Raw genomic sequence first — 19,723 nt, forward strand, 5'->3', positions numbered from 1 at the left:
AGCCAAGTCACCATCTGATCTGATCACTGCACAAGCACACGACACAAAGCACACACACAGCGACGGAGAGGGATTTGGCCGCTCAATTTGTCTGAACGTCCGCCGTAGTCAGTTTTTTGGCTGATATTCAGTTTGCACACAGTGATCGAGTAACATTAGTGAGGTTCTAACTGACTTGAAGTGCACAACTGACAAATCTAACGTCTTCTCTGACACAATGACACATTCAAGAATATTTCTCTTGACTCCTTCTGGTGTTTTTTGCAATCAGTGATGTAGTTTTTGCACTGTATTTTCTTTTGTTTGACTGCCTTGACGTTATTTTGACTTTTTGTAAGGCAACATAGTAGCTGAGCCTATTAGTGTTTGATACTAACATCTCGGGAATGAGAGGTGAGTTTTGGTTCAGAACTACTAGGTCAACTGCACATTATGAATGTGGACTGTATACAGTCGGCCAGTATGAGAGCATTCCCCAGGTCCCTTCTTTAAGACTGTCTCTGGTTTACTCGTTGGTTCTGCAGTTCTTTTCCACAGATATGTGAAAAACAATCACTTAGATTAAACACATACTTCGCAGTGCAGCGTAGGCAGTTAACACGTTAACGTTTTCATCAGTCAATCTGAAATACAATGTTAAGATGTATTTGTAAAATACATTTCTAGGACTTCTGTGATCTTACGCCAAGATAAGTGAGAACACCTTTTAGAGCAGTTAGACCTTTTAAAGGTGCGTTTCAGGATTTTTCTATCAGCAGTTTGCTGTAAACTAAAGTCATATTGCAGCAGTTTTAGCTGGAATTTGCCTGTAATTGTGTTCGAACAATCATTTAAGGCTATTGGGGACAAGTCATTCACTGGGTAGGAGGTGACGAGTTCAAGGAAGTTCACTGCTGCAAGTGCCAAACAGAAAAAAGAGCATCAGCCACTCTCGGAAAGCTGTAGATGCAAATCTGGTTTTAACGCCTGCTGAGTCCTGAGTCGCCACCTTTTACCTCGACCTCAGAACAGAACGGTTTGATGGCGATATACCCGAGGGTCGAGGACTGATCCGAGCAATACGGGGCACCTCTCAAGCTCTTTTTCCAGTTTTATTGTACAGAGATCTGTTCAAACTGACAGGGACGGATATTCAAATTGAAGATTTGTGTTTGACGATAGCTGGACTGTCAGAAATCCTAATCAGAGCGCTTTCCCTACGTGTATGAGACGCAGCTGAGGTTTGTCTCTGCAGATGGTTGCGTTATATTTTAATATATGGATATTTTGTATAATAAAATAGGTGTATCTTTGGTATTCTCCTTTACTACACTATCTAATCTATTGCTGTGCACTATTTTCCTAGAATAGATGTGAAGTGAGTATATTTTTGTCCTAAATGGAAAATTTCACATAATAAGTTTAAAGATGTTTATTTAACACTGCCTATTTCTGCCATTTCTATGAAAAATGTAATAACAATGTCTGGCAAGTGTTTTTTTTTCTCAGAATAGGTTGACAGTGTGATGACTTTAATACAGAAATGCTATATAAGGTTATAATAAACATATTATTGGACCGTTTGTGTACTGGCAATCATAATTTTGGTGCTTATTATTAACCGGGTACATAATCTTTACACCAAAACTGAAAAAAAAAAACTTCCAACAGAATGAGCCAGAAACGTATTTTCTAAATCTTTTGTAAATTTTACTGTACTTTGTTCTTTCTCCTCCTGACTGCTTCCATCCTGTGCATTTTTGTTTACCTGGTATTTGGTATGAATTGGTACAATAAAGTTATGTGTCAAGTTTAATGGTGGGATTTCTTTATTTTTCCCCATAACAAACGTTGCCTAATTTCAGTCCAAACCCTTCAGATATCAAGTTTGTTGTAATTCTCTCACTTCTGTTATGAAAAGTCACCATCAACATGCACATCAGGGCCAAACTAAAGACATGTTCCATTGCACCTGACCAGATTAATAAAAGTATACTTCTCCTATACTTCAGAAGGCATCAGGACATTGTGATGAGCAATGTGATGGGGGAAATGAGAATTTATTTTTGTTTATTGTTTTGTAACATCTTGTCAAACCCAGTTAAAAAGTAACAATCTGAGGCAGTAGCTTTGACAGTATAAAGTTTATGATGTCTTCTGGACTTTGTGGTTTCACTGTGTCAAATTACACCATAATCAGCAAATATTTAAGGTTTTATAGATGCCTGAAGCTCCTGTTGCAATAGTTTACATCCCCTGACAGTTTATGTTCAAGAAACAAATTGTATGTTGTATTATTATTATTATTAACTTAAAGGAGAGGTTGGAGTCACATACACAATTATAAATGTCCATTCTTTTAATCTCTTGGTCAGGTAAGTACATTTTATTTATAAAACACATTTCAGTCAATTGACTCGGGGTGTTTAACATTAAAATACATTTAGCAAGAAATGACATGGAGAAGAAAATAATATATATTTTAATCTTGTCCATTTTCTATTGTCAAATTCATGTTTATTATGATCAATTGTCATAAGACATTTTAATGTGTTATCCTTAACATTGCACATTGTGGTATCAAACTAGCCAATTTGATTTTCAACCATTGAAGTTTTGTTTGGTGCCAAACAAATGAGTCAAGAGGTCAAATGTCTGTCATCTGTGTTTTACTGCTTCCAGCCTTTGGACCCTGAGTGATGCTGAAAAGAGGTGACCCAAAGAGATGATGCTCAGAGGTGTGATAACCGGGAGCTGGAGCACATCACACACACTGCCAGCTTCAGGAGAGTTTGGAGAAAAACTTAAAGCTATTAGGATGCGTAGAAACACACCTTGAGGGCTGAATATAGAGAAATACAAATGAAGGGAACACAGAGAATGTTTCTGCAGCTGCTCAGCTTCACGGCTCTTCTTGCTTGTGGTAAGTCTCTTTTTCATTTCGCTTTTTGGGGAAGTCGAGATGTGAACCTGAAAGCACTGGTTTTAGTTTTGGAATCTTCAAAAATAAAGATGGGAGTGTGTCGGCAAACATAAGCCATAGAAAATACGAACTGAAAGTTGTGCTTTTAATATGTTATGAAGCAGCTGTGGGCGACATTGATTTAATGACTTGTATTTGAACAGACATTTTTTAAAATGCATGGAGCACTCGGTGTGCAACAAGATGGAAGGAAGATTTTGTGAACTTGAATATTGTGGCATGACAATTTGTCTTGGTATTAAAATAAAAACATGGGGAGAAAAAAAGACAACATTTAGAATAAATAAACAATAAATTGTACTGGAGACTTCTTAACCGTAGTACTTATTAGTTATTCGTTTAACTAATTTCATGTATGTCCTTTCTAATAAAATCAACTGCTAACCTTAAACATGTGAAGAAAATGTCTCCAGACACTGGTTTCCTTTAGTACCAAGTGTCTAATAAAATAAAACTTTAACATTTAAGAAATGATGTAAATTGCAGAGCGTTGTAGTATATTCAGTGTTCCAAGCGGAAGAGTGTGATAGTTTAGTCTTTTAGCCTCTTCTTCAGCATCACTGCACGGCACATAGTTTCTGATGCGGAGTCTCGTGAGCTGGTTCAACTTTGCATCTTGTGGTCCTTAAACTCGTTACAGATGCGTGCAGAACATGTGATTCTATAGTGTCCTGTTGAAGCTGTTAAAGTCAAACATTATCCAAAGATTTGTACGAGAGTTGACTGACATGGCTGGACTGTGGCTGTCATGGGACTTTTACAATTGATGGGCATTCAAATGATTCACCAGCTCGTGAAATTTCACATAAACCTTTTTACTTATTAAACATAAAAAGTAATCATAGTATGCTTATTCTACTATTCCTGCTGACTTAAATATGTTATTACATCATTACATTTGCTTTATAAAGCAAACATTCTACAAATGCGCATAATTTAACACTTAACAAAAATTCTTTAACAAAATCTTTAAAGCAATCTTGCAATTTGTTTCTTCATCTTCTTTCATCAAATATGTGCACACTAACAGTTTGCTGTGTTTCAGCCCGCAGCCAGTGTCAGACAGGCTGGAGGGAGGATGAGAATAGATGTTACTTCTTTTCAACGGATGTAAAGCCATGGCTGGAGGCGAATGCGTTTTGTTTGGAGCAGAACGCCAACCTGATGAGCGTTCTGGACATTCATGAGAGAGTGAGACGACACGCACAAAACAGGCCTCCAGAAACAAAATTAAAAAAAAAACGAATTTACACACCGGGTTAATGTATTTCGTCTGTCATTTCTAGTTTTGGTTAAGTACACAAATCGGCACAGAGATCTACTGGATAGGCCTGAATGACGTCGGCGCAGAGGGAGTCTGGGAGTGGAGTGATGGAAATGCTTTCATACCATACATACAGTATGTAATTCTGTTGCAGTATCAGAAAAAACATTCAGTTCATTCATATGTAAATCTAAAAGCACTTAAAATGTCCACTTCTCTCCTGTTTCAGATACTGGTTGCCAGGCCAGCCTGATAACTGGGGCGAAGAACCCGGTGAGGACTGTGGTCAGGTATTAGGATCAAGTTCTGGACAGTGGAATGATGAGACCTGCGGTGTTGCGAGAAAATATATCTGCAAGCAGCCCAACCGTAAGTCTAGCAACTATTGTCCGTATCGTTTTAGATGTTAATCTCGTTTTGTGGCGCTAATACCTGTTTTTCCCCAGCGTGAGAAACAAAAATGATGTTTAACTCCTAGTGGAACAATACTTGTTTTCATTTCTGAGTCCTGAATTCATTCAAAACCCGCAATATTTGTAATTATCTTCATGAAAAGTTGACCAAATCTCAATAAAGGAATTGTTCACACCAGATACTGTGCGGTCCCTCTGGATCATGGGGTCACATGTTTTCTTTTCTCCTCTTTAGCAAATCCTGGCCCACAGTGTGACTCATTAAACGGCTGGACACAGTTCAACTCCAACTGCTACAAGCTGAAAGCAGAGAGCAGGAAGAGTTGGGCGGGAGCGAGACATGACTGTGTGCAGGAGGGAGGAGACCTGGCGTCCATTATCTCATCAGAAGAGGAGCAGTTTATCACGGGGTCACTGGACCCATCATGGATTGACCTCTGGATTGGGCTTTCCACACTGGTGAGAGGAAACATAGTGTGGCATTAAAAAAAAAAAGCTGACATGGCTTTTTATCGTGTAGTATTGTATATGAATATTGAGTATGTGAGGATGAGCTTTCTTCCTCCAGAAATGCAACAAAATTTCATGTCAAGTTGAAGCAGGAAACACTGTTTACACCTGGTGTGACGCGCTCCCTCTGGGGTACAACAACTGGGCTGCCGATGAACCGTCAGGGTAAGATGTCGCATTTTTAACACGTCATTTAAATTGAAATATTGATTTGTGCAATCAAGGTTCAAACACAAGTTCTCCAACAGTGACCCACAGGACGGCTCATGTTCTGCAATCATCAAAGACTCATCGGGGGAATTTGGGAAATGGAAATCCCATGTGTGCCGATATGAGCGTCCTTACATGTGTAAACGACCACTGAACAGTAAGATGGATTGTTTTGGAAATATGCGAAGATTATATCTCTTAGTTTCATCATGAAACAATAATTCAATAAGGATTTTTTTTTTTTGCTTTTACCTTGAACATTATCCTGCTCTTCCTCTAATACTCTCCTCCAGCCATCTGCCCTCCTGGCTGGCTGAGCTTCACTGGCAGTTGTTACTGGTCGGTCAGTAACATCCTGCTGCTGACCACCTGGTACGAGGCCGTCACCAAGTGCTCCGATGAGGGGGCCCACCTGCTGATTATTAACAGGTAGGAAGGAAGCATTGGCTTTTAGAGCAAAACAATGTCACTTTTAAAAGAAGAAATGGCACAAATTCAAAGTGTCCTTGCTTAGAGATTTTGCAGCAACAGACTTAATAATAGTCTTTATTAATGTAGCACATTTCATGCCGACTATGTAGCAATTTTAAAGACAGAGTTTGCTGTATTCATGACTAGATTATATTTTTGCCAGTCATGGTGTTAATACAAAAGTTACAATTTTACATTGTTTGATTTTGCCCACTTGTGCAGCAGAACAAACAAACAACTCAACGTTAATATATTTATGCCTTATGAAGGTTGCTCTGGTGACTGTTTTAGCCAGTTGCCTATAAACACATCAAGAAAACACAGAACAATGTCCATTATACATTATATATTTTATATCCAATATTCACTCTCTTAGCTCTATTTTTTGTCTCTACTAACTCCTGAGAGAAATATCTGTCTCTTTAGTTGCTCAATGCTCGACTAAATTTGCCAGCAAACTTTGTTTACCTTGTTTGTTGCTGGGTAGGTCGCATACAGAACCATTATCACAGCTTTTTCATTCAAAACTGCTGCCTGCTGTGGGCAGGAAACCAAAACAATTGGCTAAAAAACTGAGTAGCTGAGCGGGACTACAGGAGAGCAGTAGGAATCTTACCCCGTCTGTCTTTTTCCGTCCCGTTCCTCATGTGCAGTCAAGAAGAACAGTTCTTTATAAACTCGATCCTTCCGGACTTTCACCAAGTGGACGTCCCTGACATCTGGATCGGTTTATCAGGTACTCTACTCACCAAAAAGATCTCGGTATAATAACGACACACTATTTAGCATTAGTAAAGCATGAGTAAAGACCTAATCCATGATTTATAAAGTATGAAAACCCAATCATGAAACGCATAATAGTCAAGCTTATTAATCAAGAATAAAACATTTACAACTGTGTTTATGAATTGCATACTAATGAGTTACTAATGAGTGTTCATGTTGGAGCAATGCTTTATTAATGATGAATTAAGTGTCTCCTCATGCTTTACTAATGCTAAATAGTGTGTAGTTATTATTAAGTACTACAAAGATCTCCCGTCTTTGCGATGAATGTGATTTGTGAAATGGCCCTTTTTCATTCGTCTTCCGGTTTGTGATGTCACCAGATAAGGACCAGGACGGGGACTTCAAATGGGTGGATAAATCCCCAATAACCTTTTCCAACTATGGTCCTGGTTGGCCCAAAAACACTGCTAGCACCTGGGACTGTGGACAAATCTACACAGGTAGAAATAGCACTCTCACCATTCTAGCCCTAATATATGTCTTCAGTTGAGGCTGGCATTGCAAGACCAACGTCAGTTTATGTTCTCTTCCAGGAAATTATGAGGGGAAATGGGAAACAACTAGCTGCTTCAAGAGCTTGGGTTTCATTTGTGAGATGACGGGTGGACAGAACCCCAAACCTACTTCAGCTCCCGGTCAGTCAGACTTCATGCTTCCTCTTCACATAGTGTCTGGCTAAAGATATGTTGATAACCGTTACATGTTTTTTGTTTCAGATTCCTTCTGTGGCGCTGGATATTTGTTGTACGGGGACTTCTGTTATCAATTTGAGACCGAGTCGGTGAAAAATTGGCACGATGCTGAGGCTCACTGTACCAAAGAGCAGGCCCACCTCGCCAGCTTCCACTCAGAGGAAGAGCTCAGTTTCATAACTGGTGAGCCGCTAAGAAAGCACTCTGGTTCATCCCATAATCGTGAAATAATCCACAGAGAAATTATATGAATGCTGTGAATATAAATTTGTTGTTTTGAAATTAAAATTAGCTTGATGTTCTTGTTTTTTATCTGCAGCTCACATGCCAGGGGAAGCCTGGGTGGGTTTAAATGATATCGAAAATGAAAACCAGTTTAAATACAGCGATGGAACTCCTGCAGTAAGTGATGAAACCATGGACATATTCTGTGAAGCACATAACTGTAATATGTCATTTTGAAACCAAGAAATAAAATCCTCTTGAACAATCATAACCACAAGCATTTGAAACTCATGGGACATCCCTCTTGTGAAGAACTTCGTCTGTCCTCAATGTTTCATCATGACTCTTTGGATCTCAGGACTTGCTCCCATGGTCGCCCAACCAGCCAGACAACTGGCAGGGGAACGAGGACTGTGTGAACCTCAGAGGGATGAATCACCATGAAGCGGGGATGCTCAACGATGACTTCTGCGACGCCACAAAGGAGTTCATCTGCAAAAAAGGTCCGATACGCTGTACATTTCATTTAAGTGTCTCTTGTGTTGAAAACAGACTGTATTTTATAGCTCCTGTTTGTCTTGTCCCTTCATAGCCAAGGGACAAGGACCTCCTCCTCCGCAGCCTCCAACATCTGGACCAGGTTCACTTGATACTACACTGATCAGCACACTTCACGCATGATCTGAAGCTGATGATGGGTGTATCTTGATATGTGCATATATTGACTGTTGCTTTTGTCACAGGATGGAATGTGAAATGCGGTTCTTGGATGTCTGACCCCTTTAACGACTACTGCTACCTGTTCAACTACCTGTCGATGAGGCCGTGGGCCGAGGCTCGAGCCGACTGTGTCAACCAGGGAGGAGACCTCATCAGTATCAACGATCCCTTCGAACAGGCCTTCATTCAAGGTATGACTTTTTACATTTTACTCTTTTGCTTTTGCACTTATTTAATGTATTTAGATCATTGTTTACGTGTCGCTTTACTTTGGGGTAGCAGTTTGGTCGTAGAAATACAAATTTGACTCGTACAAAAGGAAATGGATATTTGTTATTATTTGTTGACAACCACGTTAGCGGGGCCGTAAATTCTCCAAATTCTCTCTGGTAGAAATAAACGTTGTTGTATCTAATACTAAGCGTTGTGGTTTTCTCTCAGGTGTGATCCAGTTGAGTCCGACAGGTATCTCTCTGTGGATGGGTGGCCATGACTCCGTCACTGAGGGCGGTTGGGAGTGGACAAATGGCTCTCCTTTCAGATACATTCGCTGGAATGCAGGTTAATTTGAAGCCAAATGTATTCTGCACAATTTCTGTGAGAAACAAAACATTTAAGGATTATTGTCCTACAAAATGACAGAGACAAAGACAACTGAATTCCCTTTCTTCACAGGTAACCCAGACAACTATGAAGGTGAAGACTGCCTGTCGATACTAATTAACAACGGCTACTGGAATGACGACAACTGCAAGCACAAAAGAGGTTACATCTGCAAACGGAGAGGTGAGATATGTTGCTTTAATTGTTGTTGTTGTTGTTGTTGACACTTGCAAACAGATATTTCGAGTGTCGATACATGTTTGTGACACTACACTCACGTTTCCTTTCAGGAAACACTCCTGAGCCTCCTCCACCTCATGATGGTAACAATACCTCTGGATCAGTCACTTCTTAAACAACAAAAAATACGCTTTGATCAGAAAACAACATGAATTTGTCATCGTGTAAAAACTTGATGTGCGAATTCCTCCTGCTGCAGGTTTCATGACGGCGTTGGTGTGCCAGGACTCCTCTGCTGTCCTTCACTGTCCAAGTGAAAGTGTAATTAACATCCAGTCGGCTTTCTACGGACGAAAGAGCGATGACGTCTGTCCACACCTGGGTGGATCAGAAGGTGGTATAGTTGCCTTCTGACTGGTTGTTTTCTGTAAATCATATCAAATGGAAAAAGCAAGTATTGATCAATGTTTAACCAAAAGGAAATCTCTGTTTTGTAGGAAGCTGCAATGTTGAAGGTGTCCTAGCTACGTATAGAAAGCTGTGTGACAACCACGCCTTCTGCTTTGCGTACGCCCATGTGGACGTGGACCCCTGTCCCACAATCTCCAAATATCTTGAGATCGTCTACAGCTGTGAACAAAAAGGTGGGCTCTTCCTCTTCTTTGATTCATTAAAGTAGTTTAAGTATGAGGAAATACTAATGTTTTGCGATTTGGCTGCTCGCAGTGTGTCTGCACGGCTTGGGAGTCGAGGCGGGGAATATCACGGACACTCAGCTCACCGCTTCTTCCTCCAGTGGTGACTTCACTCCCAACAAAGCCCGTTTGAATGGAAATTCCTGCTGGATGCCTTCAGGAACGCGTACGTACCAACCCAGCGGTCACACGTATGAAATCATATTTTAATAGATGGTTAAAGCTGAAGACTGAGTTGCATCTTGACGTTGAACTGGAATCCGCACATTATCCTCATACTACATCGAATGTGCTCTCCTCCAGCCACCTCAAGCTGGATCCAGGTAAACCTCGGCCAGACCAGAAAAGTAACAGGAATAGTAGTCCAGGGTTGTCCTCAAAACGACCACTGGCTGACCAAATTCAAGATCCAGAACAGTATGGACGGAACCAGCTGGACTGACTACACGGCTGACGGGCAGGTAAGTAATCACAGACGGCCGCCTGACGAACGTGAACATTACAGAGAAGTCAAGAGCCTTCCTGGTTCAAAAGCAAACTGTGATTTCCATCATTTCCAGTTTTTCCTCGGCTCAACGGACCGAGACAGTCCAGTAACTCAGCTGCTGGGGAGCCCCGTGTCAGCGAATTACGTCCGCATCCTCCCACTGGAGTTCAGCGGCCAGGCAGGCCTTCGCTTCGAGGTGTTAGGATGCTCACCGGACTGTAAGAAAACCAATTTGCTAGTGTTACAAGTCTACATCCAAATTCCCCGAAAATATGTTTTATTATCGGTCCACTGTGATAAATAAACACTGATGGTCAATAATTCAAAATGGTTTCAACAGATGCAATCACATGCGCCAATACTCCCAACTTCAACTTTGCCAACGAGAAAATGACGTGAGTGACATTTTTAAAAATAGTGATGTTTTTTTGTGTTCTGCACGATAACAGCATTTGTTGTGATATTTCCATACATCATCCACACAGAAGCAACTGATTATCATGTCACTTTCAGGGTCCATTGTCCAGCACGCTGTGCCAATTCTTATCACAGAGTGTACGGCACTTCAGTATATCGTGGGGTATGCGAGCGTATTGTCCTCTCTGTATCGCAACTTCTGTTCAGTGTTGAGGAAGGATTTAATTCTTTACTTCTCTCTCTGCTCTAACAGGACTCAAACATCTGTGCAGCAGCTATCCATGCTGGAGTGGTATTAAACGAGAATGGAGGAGACTGTACTTTGTTGAAAGTTGCGGGACAGAACTTCTATCCCGGCTCCACCAGGAACGGCATCACCTCGTTACAGTAAGTCGCCGGGGTTCAAGCCAAACCGTTCTTTGTGCTGTGCAGTCCTGGTGGGAAAATTCAACAACACGTTTATTTTTCTACAGATATGATGGAAACTATGCCGTGTCTTACACTTTTGCAGATGGGGGTGAGTTGCATTTACAATCCCTTAATTTTCTTTCCTCTTTTATACATAAAAAAAGTGAACATTGTGTGTGTTTTTGTGTATTTTTCCATTCATGGTGATTGCATTGACTCTAAATTCTGTGCTACAGAGCTACGGTGTTCTGGGCTGGACTGGTATGAGTTTGGAGACTTCTGCTACAAACCTTTTGAAGACAAAAAGACCTGGCATGATGCCCAGGACACCTGCAGGATTCTGGGTGCTGAACTGGTATCCATCCAGTCGATGACGGAGCAGAGCTGGCTGGAAAGCTACATGTACCTGGGTATGAATTTAGGAAAAAAGGGGATGAAAGCTAGTTTAATGATTAAACAAAATAATCTTATCCACTCCCATATCAAAAATGTACGGGTGTTGGTTAAATTTGGACATAGTCAGCATGTGGCCATTGGTAGGCTGCCCACAGAGAGAGAAAATAAAAAGGAAGCACATGAAGAAATCTAATGGATATTTCATTTTTTTGGGGTTGTCTTACAGCCACCAATGACGTGTGGACTGGTCTGAATGACCTGTTTGTGACTGGCATGTTCACCTGGTCTGACGAACACATCGTGACCTTCACTTACTGGGCTCCAGGGGAACCCAACAACCACGACGGCTTCACTGAAGACTGCGTTGAGATGTTACACCAGGTGAGAAGAATGGAGAAACAGTCTCACACACTTGTACCATACATTTTAGACTACAAATACAAAGTGTATCCTTATTCATTCTTTGATTGTTCATTTCATTTCTGTTTCAGACTGGACGCTGGAACGATGTGTCCTGTACAGAGCTCAATACCTACATATGCAAAATGCCCAAAGATCATTATCCAGTGCCCTCTGTAAAGCCCACTGTGTACGGATGTCCTCAGGTAGGCCAAACATCTAACCATACACTTTATTTTTCTGTTCTTTTTTTTTAAGTTATGATGCCTGTTGAAAGAATGTGTACGTTGTGTAACGAGACTGTGGTGTGTGTCAGGGCTGGGATGCATACGGCTACTCCTGCTACTGGATGGAAGAGAGCACCAGGAGCTGGTCGGATGCGAAAGATTTCTGTAAAGAGCAGGATGGCTTCTTGCTGCATATCGGAGACATGTGAGTGACAACCTATCTCCATTCCTTTATCATCCTCTAAAGCACAGGTGTCAAACTCAAGCCGCTAAATTTAGCCTTCAAGAAAAACATAGTTGTCCAAGGTGTGCCCCATGTCACATAAAGGGATGTGAGAGCAGGTCCAGACCACACTTTCTCCCATGTTCTGACAGCTCACAATTAGTTGTTGGACCAGTTATGTCCTTCTCAACTGTGACAAAAAAGCTTTGAACAAAGTTAATGTAATAACGTGCGTTTGATCTTTGTCTTTATTCTCTTTTTTTAAAGTTTGATCTTTGATGGAGTAATGTGGTTTTCTTAACCCTAAATATGGATGTATGTTGTTATAACAGAGACATTTGCTTACTTATATTTTTACATTTACATAAATGCATGTACAATATTTTTACACTTGAATAAACAATAATCAAATGCAAAAACTGTTATTTAACAATATGTTAGGGAGTAGTTTATACAGTGTTAGTTACAATCGGCCCTTTGGAGGCAACCATAATGCTGATGTGGCCCGGTGTGAAAATTTGTTTGACACCTGCTCTAAAGGGAAAACTCTTACTTTTAAATCATAATGTGTGCATTAATGTGTATTGCTCACCTTTTGATTAATGTAGTCGGTTTCTTCTTTTTATTTGCAGACAAAGTTGTAACAGTCTTGTTGCAGATGTTGCTCTTCAGTTTCTCCTCAGAGAATATTCTGCCAAATATCTGAACTGTATATCTTGGGGAAAAAAAAGCCTACCGTAGATGCATTTATAAAAGTGGCAGATTTAGCATCTTAAAGGTTCCGTCATCATAATGTAACGACCTGGCCGGCTCGAGTTTTTGATTCAATCGTGTCTCTGCGCCCCTCTACAGTTATGAGCAGGCACATTTCACAGTGTCACTGTCGGGGAAGACCGGCTTGTGGTGGATTGGCCTGCGTGCCCGAGGGGCAACCACCGGAGGGGTGGACTACATCTGGGACAACGACTTGCCCCTCACCTTCACTCACTGGAACAAAGACCAGCCAGGTACACACCTAAAGCTTACCCCGATATCAGCTGGACAGCAAAATACGGTATCGACACAATTTGTCCTTTTCGTCTCTAGATAGCGGGGACGGTACTTGTGTGGCCATGACAACGGGTCCGATTGGTGGCTTCTGGGATGACCAGCAGTGCTTAGAGAAACACTCCTTCGTCTGTGAGAAACCCAGGCCGGACATCACCCCACCCACCAAGGCCCCGACTCCCCCGCCTGCAGGGGGCTGTGTTACTGGGTGGACAGCTCTGCCTCACTTCAGATACTGTTACCGGGTATAATGGAAGCCGATTAAACAGCTAAAACCACGATTCTTAGGTTGGTGGTCGATTTTCATGCACTGATTTATTACAGCTCTTCCACAATGTGGACTGGTCCATGAAGAAGAGCTGGGGAGCAGCACACGAGGACTGTGTCTCCAGACGAGCTAATCTAGTCAGCATCCACACCCAGGAGGAGGAAGAGTTCCTGGCTCTTTACAGCAAAGGCACCAGCAAGTGGATCGGCCTCAAGCACAACCCTTTGGAAGGAGGTGAGGATAATGTGTGACCCTGGTGGGAGATAATTGGGGCCACACAAAAAAATCCTCACAATCATTCCCATCCCTGTAGGCTATTCTTGGACCGATGGTACACCTCTCTCGCACACCAACTGGGGTCACGGGGAGCCCAACAACCACGAGGGCCGCGAGGAATGCGTCGAGATGGTGAGCAGCACCAACGGGACCCACTCGGCGTGGAACGATCTCAACTGTGACGCTCACCAGGACTGGATATGCATGATTAGTAAAGGAACGACGCCCGTCCTGCCCCCAGTGCCCCCGCCTCCACTCCCAGGTAAACTGTTCCCACAATGCACCTGTCCTACCTGCATGACCAAGTTTTTGTTTCCCTAATGTCTTAGAGCTGAGGGCAATTTTTTTCAATTCCACTTGATTGTTTGAAACCTTTGTTACAGCATGTATGTCAATATTTCTCTCGAAGAGATGTGTTTTCAGATTTCAGTGGGTGGCTGATTAATTTATATTGTATAGTGAAAAACAGCAACGGAGGTGGAAATAGTTGTGGTGCTGTTACTTTATTTTTATTTTTTTTAAAGATCCACACGCTGAGCAGACAGAGCTCCGACTAGATTTTAGGCTAAAATGATCATTACAGTTTACAGTGAACAAAATAAAGTAATAATGCACTTTGACTCACGTCAAATGCCTCACTTTTTTTTTGTAATGAGCAGATCATCTCCATGTTCGTTTTCTCATATCTGAACCCCTCAGCTCCTGATTGTGGCACTAACCCTGGCTGGAGGAAGGTCAACGAAATCTGCTACTACCACAACGACACCGACATAGTGGACTTCCACACAGCGATGACTCGCTGCTACCATGAAAAGGCCTCGCTCGTCTCCATCCACAACAAATACGAACAGGCATACGTTAACACCATGGTACGGCTCTTCTTCTTCAGCAGAATGTGTTGTAATATGTTCCATTGAATTATGATTTGTGACACCTTGTACTGATTTTCCAGGTGGGGACGGGCCAGATTGCTGCAGCTTGGATTGGAATGATGATGTTTGGCATTGCGGGTGGACAATACAAGTATGTGTGTTTTTAACTGATTGGTGTTGAGGTGACTTTGAAGGAAAAAAATCTCCCCAAAATTAGAAGTCTGTACAGTAGATGTGTATTTTACTGTCCAAATCACTGCAACGGCACAATGTAGATCCTGCTCCAGATGTTTTATGATGTTTTACCTGCACAGGTGGGTGGACTTCACCCCGGTGACATACACTCACTGGGGTCCAGGTGAGCCCAACAACGCCAATGGGGAGGAACAGTGTGTTCAGATGAACAGACATCAAGGTATTACAATTCCATTTTATTTATTGTGCTGAACTGTTCACTGATTGGACTGTTCGTTGGTGATATTTACCATGAACTCCGGCTCCTTAAGGTGGATGGAATGACGCCAATTGTGGTCGGGCTGGTGCAGGTTACGTCTGTAAGAAGTTCCCTGGAGATCACCACACTCCTCCTCCACCCACACAGCCCTGGGAGGGCAACTGCCCTGCAGGTAGCACATGCACACGTTGAATACAAACATAAAAGATACTAAATGATGTGTTCTTTTTTTATTTTGTATTAATACATTTTAAACGTAGATATTTTTTATACTTTGACAGACTGTGAGAATTTTACTTATTTTACTCTTTTTAAATGTTTTTTTCATTGCATCAATGTGGTTCAGTGTTTTGATTCCTCGGGTCTTTAATTCCCGGGACTGAAGTCCTGTCCAGATAGCGAGACACACAAAAATATTGGGTTTTGTTTGAAGCTTCCTGTCCCTTCTTACCCATTGCTTTTTATACATTGTCATTTCGTTATTGCATTAAAAGTAGTTTATTTTACATACACCATTCAAGCTGTAACTAATTATACAACCCTATAATTATCTATGAACTATTATATAACCTATTTACCTTCCTTCTCTGCAGATTGGATGCGTTTCAAGGACAAGTGCTTCATGTTCAAAGGGAAGAAAAATGACATTAAAGCAAACTGGACTTATGCTCAGAGCTGGTGCAGAAAACAGGGAGGAGACCTGGCCGTTATTGACAACCAGTACGAGAACGGTAAGCTGAATCTATGAGAAGTTCACAGTGCAGGTCAAAAAGACTACTCTCTATATTTAGATCATCTCCTCTCCTCCAGACTTTGTCTCCAGTTACCTGAGGGACCTGGAGCTTCCCGCGTGGATCGGCCTGTCGGATCGCTTGCAAGAGAATCAGTACGCTTGGAGCGACGGGTTCAGCCCTGTGCTGTACACCAACTGGAACGAAAAGGAGCCCAACAATGCAGGAGGAGCAGTGAGGATACTTTACCTCTACAGAGTTATTCATAATTAGAGCGAAGCAGGTGGAAGATATTGTGAACCTGTTTTACTCTAGCAGGCGGGACTAAAAACGACATCAAAACCAACCTATTTTTAGGCCTCTGCTCGAAAATTGCATACCCAAACTAAAAAGGGTGTATCTCTACAACCACTAGGGCTATTTGAATAATGGTGTTATAATAGAAGGCTACACATGTGAGATGTTGTTCAGATGTGTAAATATCAGTATATATGTTACTGGTTAAGAGTAAATGAAGATGACACACAGAAAAAAATTAAAAGGTTTCAAGTCCACCTAGAAAAAAAGCACTTTCAGGATGATTATTTATTTGAAATGATGCAGCAGTAAGGTGTAAACCTCTCCCAAATCATAGCACAATGTGTGAACATTCTCTCTGCAAAGGTGGACTTTGATAAAGTGAAACAGAACAAAGTTAGAGAGGGTTTTAGTTCAGAAAATTCAGGTGAGATCTCATTGGGACCCATTTGGGCTATTTGAATTTTCTCATGTACCAAACCATATATTTCACTTGTATATTACTTAAGGCGTTCAATACATCCAATTACAGCAGTTTGGGGCTTTTATTTAAAAAAATCCATAAAACAACCTATAATTTACAGTGTTATATAACAGTCGCCCTGGGGGGGTGGGGGGGGGTAAATATCTCGTTTCTGTTGCGATAGCTTGAAGCTCTCTCGTCTTTCTCAACAGGAGCACTGCGTGGCGATGGCTCACGGACACCTGATGAGCGGCAGGTGGAACGATGACGGCTGTCAAAAAGATCAGAGCTTTGTCTGCTCGAGGAAGAAATGTCAGTAAACGTTCCAATTGTTTTTCTTTCTGCTGAAATAACTTTAATTTCCTTTTAGTCACGGGAATTACAGGGAAAAAAACATGTCAAACATATCGCAGCTGAATCCCTGTTCAGGCCTTACTTACCGACATTGCTTCATCTGCTTCCACACCAGCGAGCAGCATCAACCCTCCGCCCCCGACCAAGAGCCCGTGTCCGGAGGGATACATCTCCTGGTACCTGAACTGCTACAAGCTGGTGGAGGTGCCGGCGACGTGGGACGCGGCTCAGACGGCCTGTGAGCAGGAGGGAGGCGACCTGGCCAGCATCGACATGAGCTATGACCAGGCCTTCGTCGCTGGAGTGGTCGTGCAGGGCAAAGCCGACGCCTGGATCGGACTCAGGCGCAAGGTGCCGTTAGGGAGGGGGAAATTTAAGAAAATACTTTAAAATCCCAGAAAACTTGGTTTCAGATTTATCCGACCTATCAAGTGTGAGGTCACACCAAACAACCCAGTAACTCTTCGTAAATATATTAAGACAAAAATGTAAAGATACTTAATCACATGTAAAAGTCTTGCATTCAAATCCTACTTTAGTAAAAGTACAGAAGGAAAATCAGTAAATGCACATAAAAGTATAAAATGAAAAAGTACCCAGGTGACTAATATATTAATATACATTACATTGTTAGATTGTTCATACTGATTCATCAATGTGCATGTTGGACTTAACTGTTGTAGCTACTTACAGTTGGGTAGTTTAGTCCAGTGGTTCCCAGCATAGACCTTCCAAAGGGTCACAAGATAAATCTGATGGGTTTTATTTGATTAATATATCATCAGAGAAGTAAATTCTGCTGCGCAAAATTGCATTTATTTGAATCATCTTTACCTTTTTTTCGTGAAATTGCGAATAATTTGATTTCACCGGGCGTTACACTTAATGAAATGTAAGCGTGTCAAAAAGTTAAGAGGGGACAGTTATTTTTTGTGGGAAAATATTTGTAATTTTGAGTGAACTGACCCAAGCTAATATTTTCTTGTAACGCAGGAAGATGGCTCCTACACGTGGACCGATGGCTGGCCAGTTTTCTTCACTCAGTGGGGGCCTGGAGAGCCCAGCAACATTGAGGACGAGGGCTGCGTTAGTATGCACGCTTCGCGTGCGTTCCACGGGACCTGGAACGACACAAAGTGTGACCAAGCTAAGCCCTACGTCTGCAAGATCTCCTCAGGTTTCTAACACAAATGCAACCGACTTTATTCTTCCTTTTCTCACAAAATAAGCCTAATTTAAAAAAGGTATAAAACCTAAAGTGTTGATGATGTAACTTAATTTGTGTCTCAGAGAAACTGCCACCGACTCCCGCCCCTGGTGATGGGAAATGTCTGCCATCCTGGATTCCCTACGGCCGCTACTGTTACTACGTGTACAACGGCAAGCAGGGTTTCTCTTGGATGGACTCCCTCCACTACTGCCAGACGGTCAAGGCAAGTCTGGCGTCCCTGCACAGCAGAGCGGAGGTTGAGTTCATCAGGAACCTCAACTACACCAAATATCACAACGTATGGATCGGACTGACCAGGGACCACAACTGTGAGTGTAGAAATGGGAAAAGGAACAATGTTACCCATGTCTTTTTGTTTTTATTTTAAGGACTACTTGGGGCGGGGGGAAAGTAGTCTTTAATGGTATATTTGTATGTATGATTCTCTAGTTGGCTGGGGCTGGACAGATGGGACGTCTTTGGGCTTCCTAAACTGGGCTCCCGGTGAGCCCAATGCAGCCCTACAGCCCGGGGAAGTGGGCGAGGAGAGCTGTGTGGAGATGTACCCGGACGGGCGCTGGAATGACAACAACTGCCTGCAGAAGAGAGGCTTCGCATGCCGCCACCGCCAGTGTAAGGAATCGGTTTTTAATTTTGTATTATTATTTTTGACATTGGAATATTGGACTTCAGGCTCATTTCAGTTTTCAGAGCTTTTAGGAGATAGAAAAGATTCAAATTGGAAAATAAACAGTAGCAGATTAACAGCTTCTGTGTGAAACCTGATTTTTCAGACTATACAACAGATGATGGCGGTCAGCCAATTTTCCCCACTGATAGTCCAGGTGTCAACAGTAAGTGTTATTTGAATGTTGAGCAGCTTTACAGGCTATTAAGATGTAAACAGCGTGCTGACACATGGTGTATTTGTGCATACAGATAGTGGGGTGATAGTCGGCGCAGTCTTTGCAGCCATCGTGATCGTCAGCTTGATCGCTGGACTGCTGTTCTACATCTTCAGTGTCCGGGGATATAAACTGAGCAGCCTGAGTCTGCCGACCAGAACAACCACTCTCGTTGATGTGGTAAGTTATCGATATCTTGTTATGGTCGGGTGTGAACACAAGTTTATGTTTCTATGGAAATGCTAAATTGTGTCGTTCTTCTGTTGCAGCCGGCTTTCAGCAACCCCAATTTCGCAGAAGAATCAGACACATAAATCGTCACTCAAGTTTTGTACAGTACATTGAATTTTCTTTTTTAATAAATCAGTGATAATGATAAAGTCTCCAGAGTGCTTTAAGATTCAACTCTATTGTATAGTATATATTGTTATACACCAATACATGTGCAATAGCAGTTTAAAAAAGTTGTATATGTAATTCACTGTTCAGTTATTTAATGACCTTCAACACCAAATTGTGTAATTCTTGTTTCCTTTGAGAGAAAAAAATACAATA

The 19,723-nt window shown here is 41.8% G+C and overlaps 1 protein-coding gene across 1 annotated transcript; it reads left to right on the forward strand.

The window, feature by feature from the left end:
* Window positions 1–5,301: 5,301 nt before the first annotated feature.
* On the forward strand, window positions 5,302–15,273 carry LOC306751424 (macrophage mannose receptor 1; the record flags this gene model as incomplete). Its single annotated transcript, XM_079234990.1, has 31 exons — window positions 5,302–5,314; window positions 5,653–5,788; window positions 6,484–6,566; window positions 6,940–7,059; window positions 7,153–7,254; window positions 7,336–7,494; window positions 7,631–7,713; window positions 7,895–8,039; window positions 8,129–8,176; window positions 8,280–8,447; window positions 8,698–8,817; window positions 8,932–9,042; window positions 9,150–9,182; window positions 9,299–9,436; window positions 9,537–9,683; window positions 9,766–9,900; window positions 10,038–10,195; window positions 10,295–10,439; window positions 11,150–11,155; window positions 11,283–11,456; window positions 11,669–11,823; window positions 11,934–12,047; window positions 12,158–12,273; window positions 13,144–13,298; window positions 13,378–13,583; window positions 13,663–13,840; window positions 13,920–14,144; window positions 14,582–14,751; window positions 14,835–14,905; window positions 15,069–15,143; window positions 15,261–15,273. The coding sequence occupies 31 exons, from the start codon at window positions 5,302–5,304 to the stop codon at window positions 15,271–15,273; spliced, it is 3,702 nt and encodes a 1,233-aa protein (XP_079091116.1).
* Window positions 15,274–19,723: the final 4,450 nt, after the last annotated feature.

The sequence above is a fragment of the Taurulus bubalis genome (genome assembly GCF_910589615.1).
Source record: "Taurulus bubalis genome assembly, chromosome: 19".
In the NCBI taxonomy this organism is placed as follows: domain Eukaryota; kingdom Metazoa; phylum Chordata; class Actinopteri; order Perciformes; family Cottidae; genus Taurulus; species Taurulus bubalis.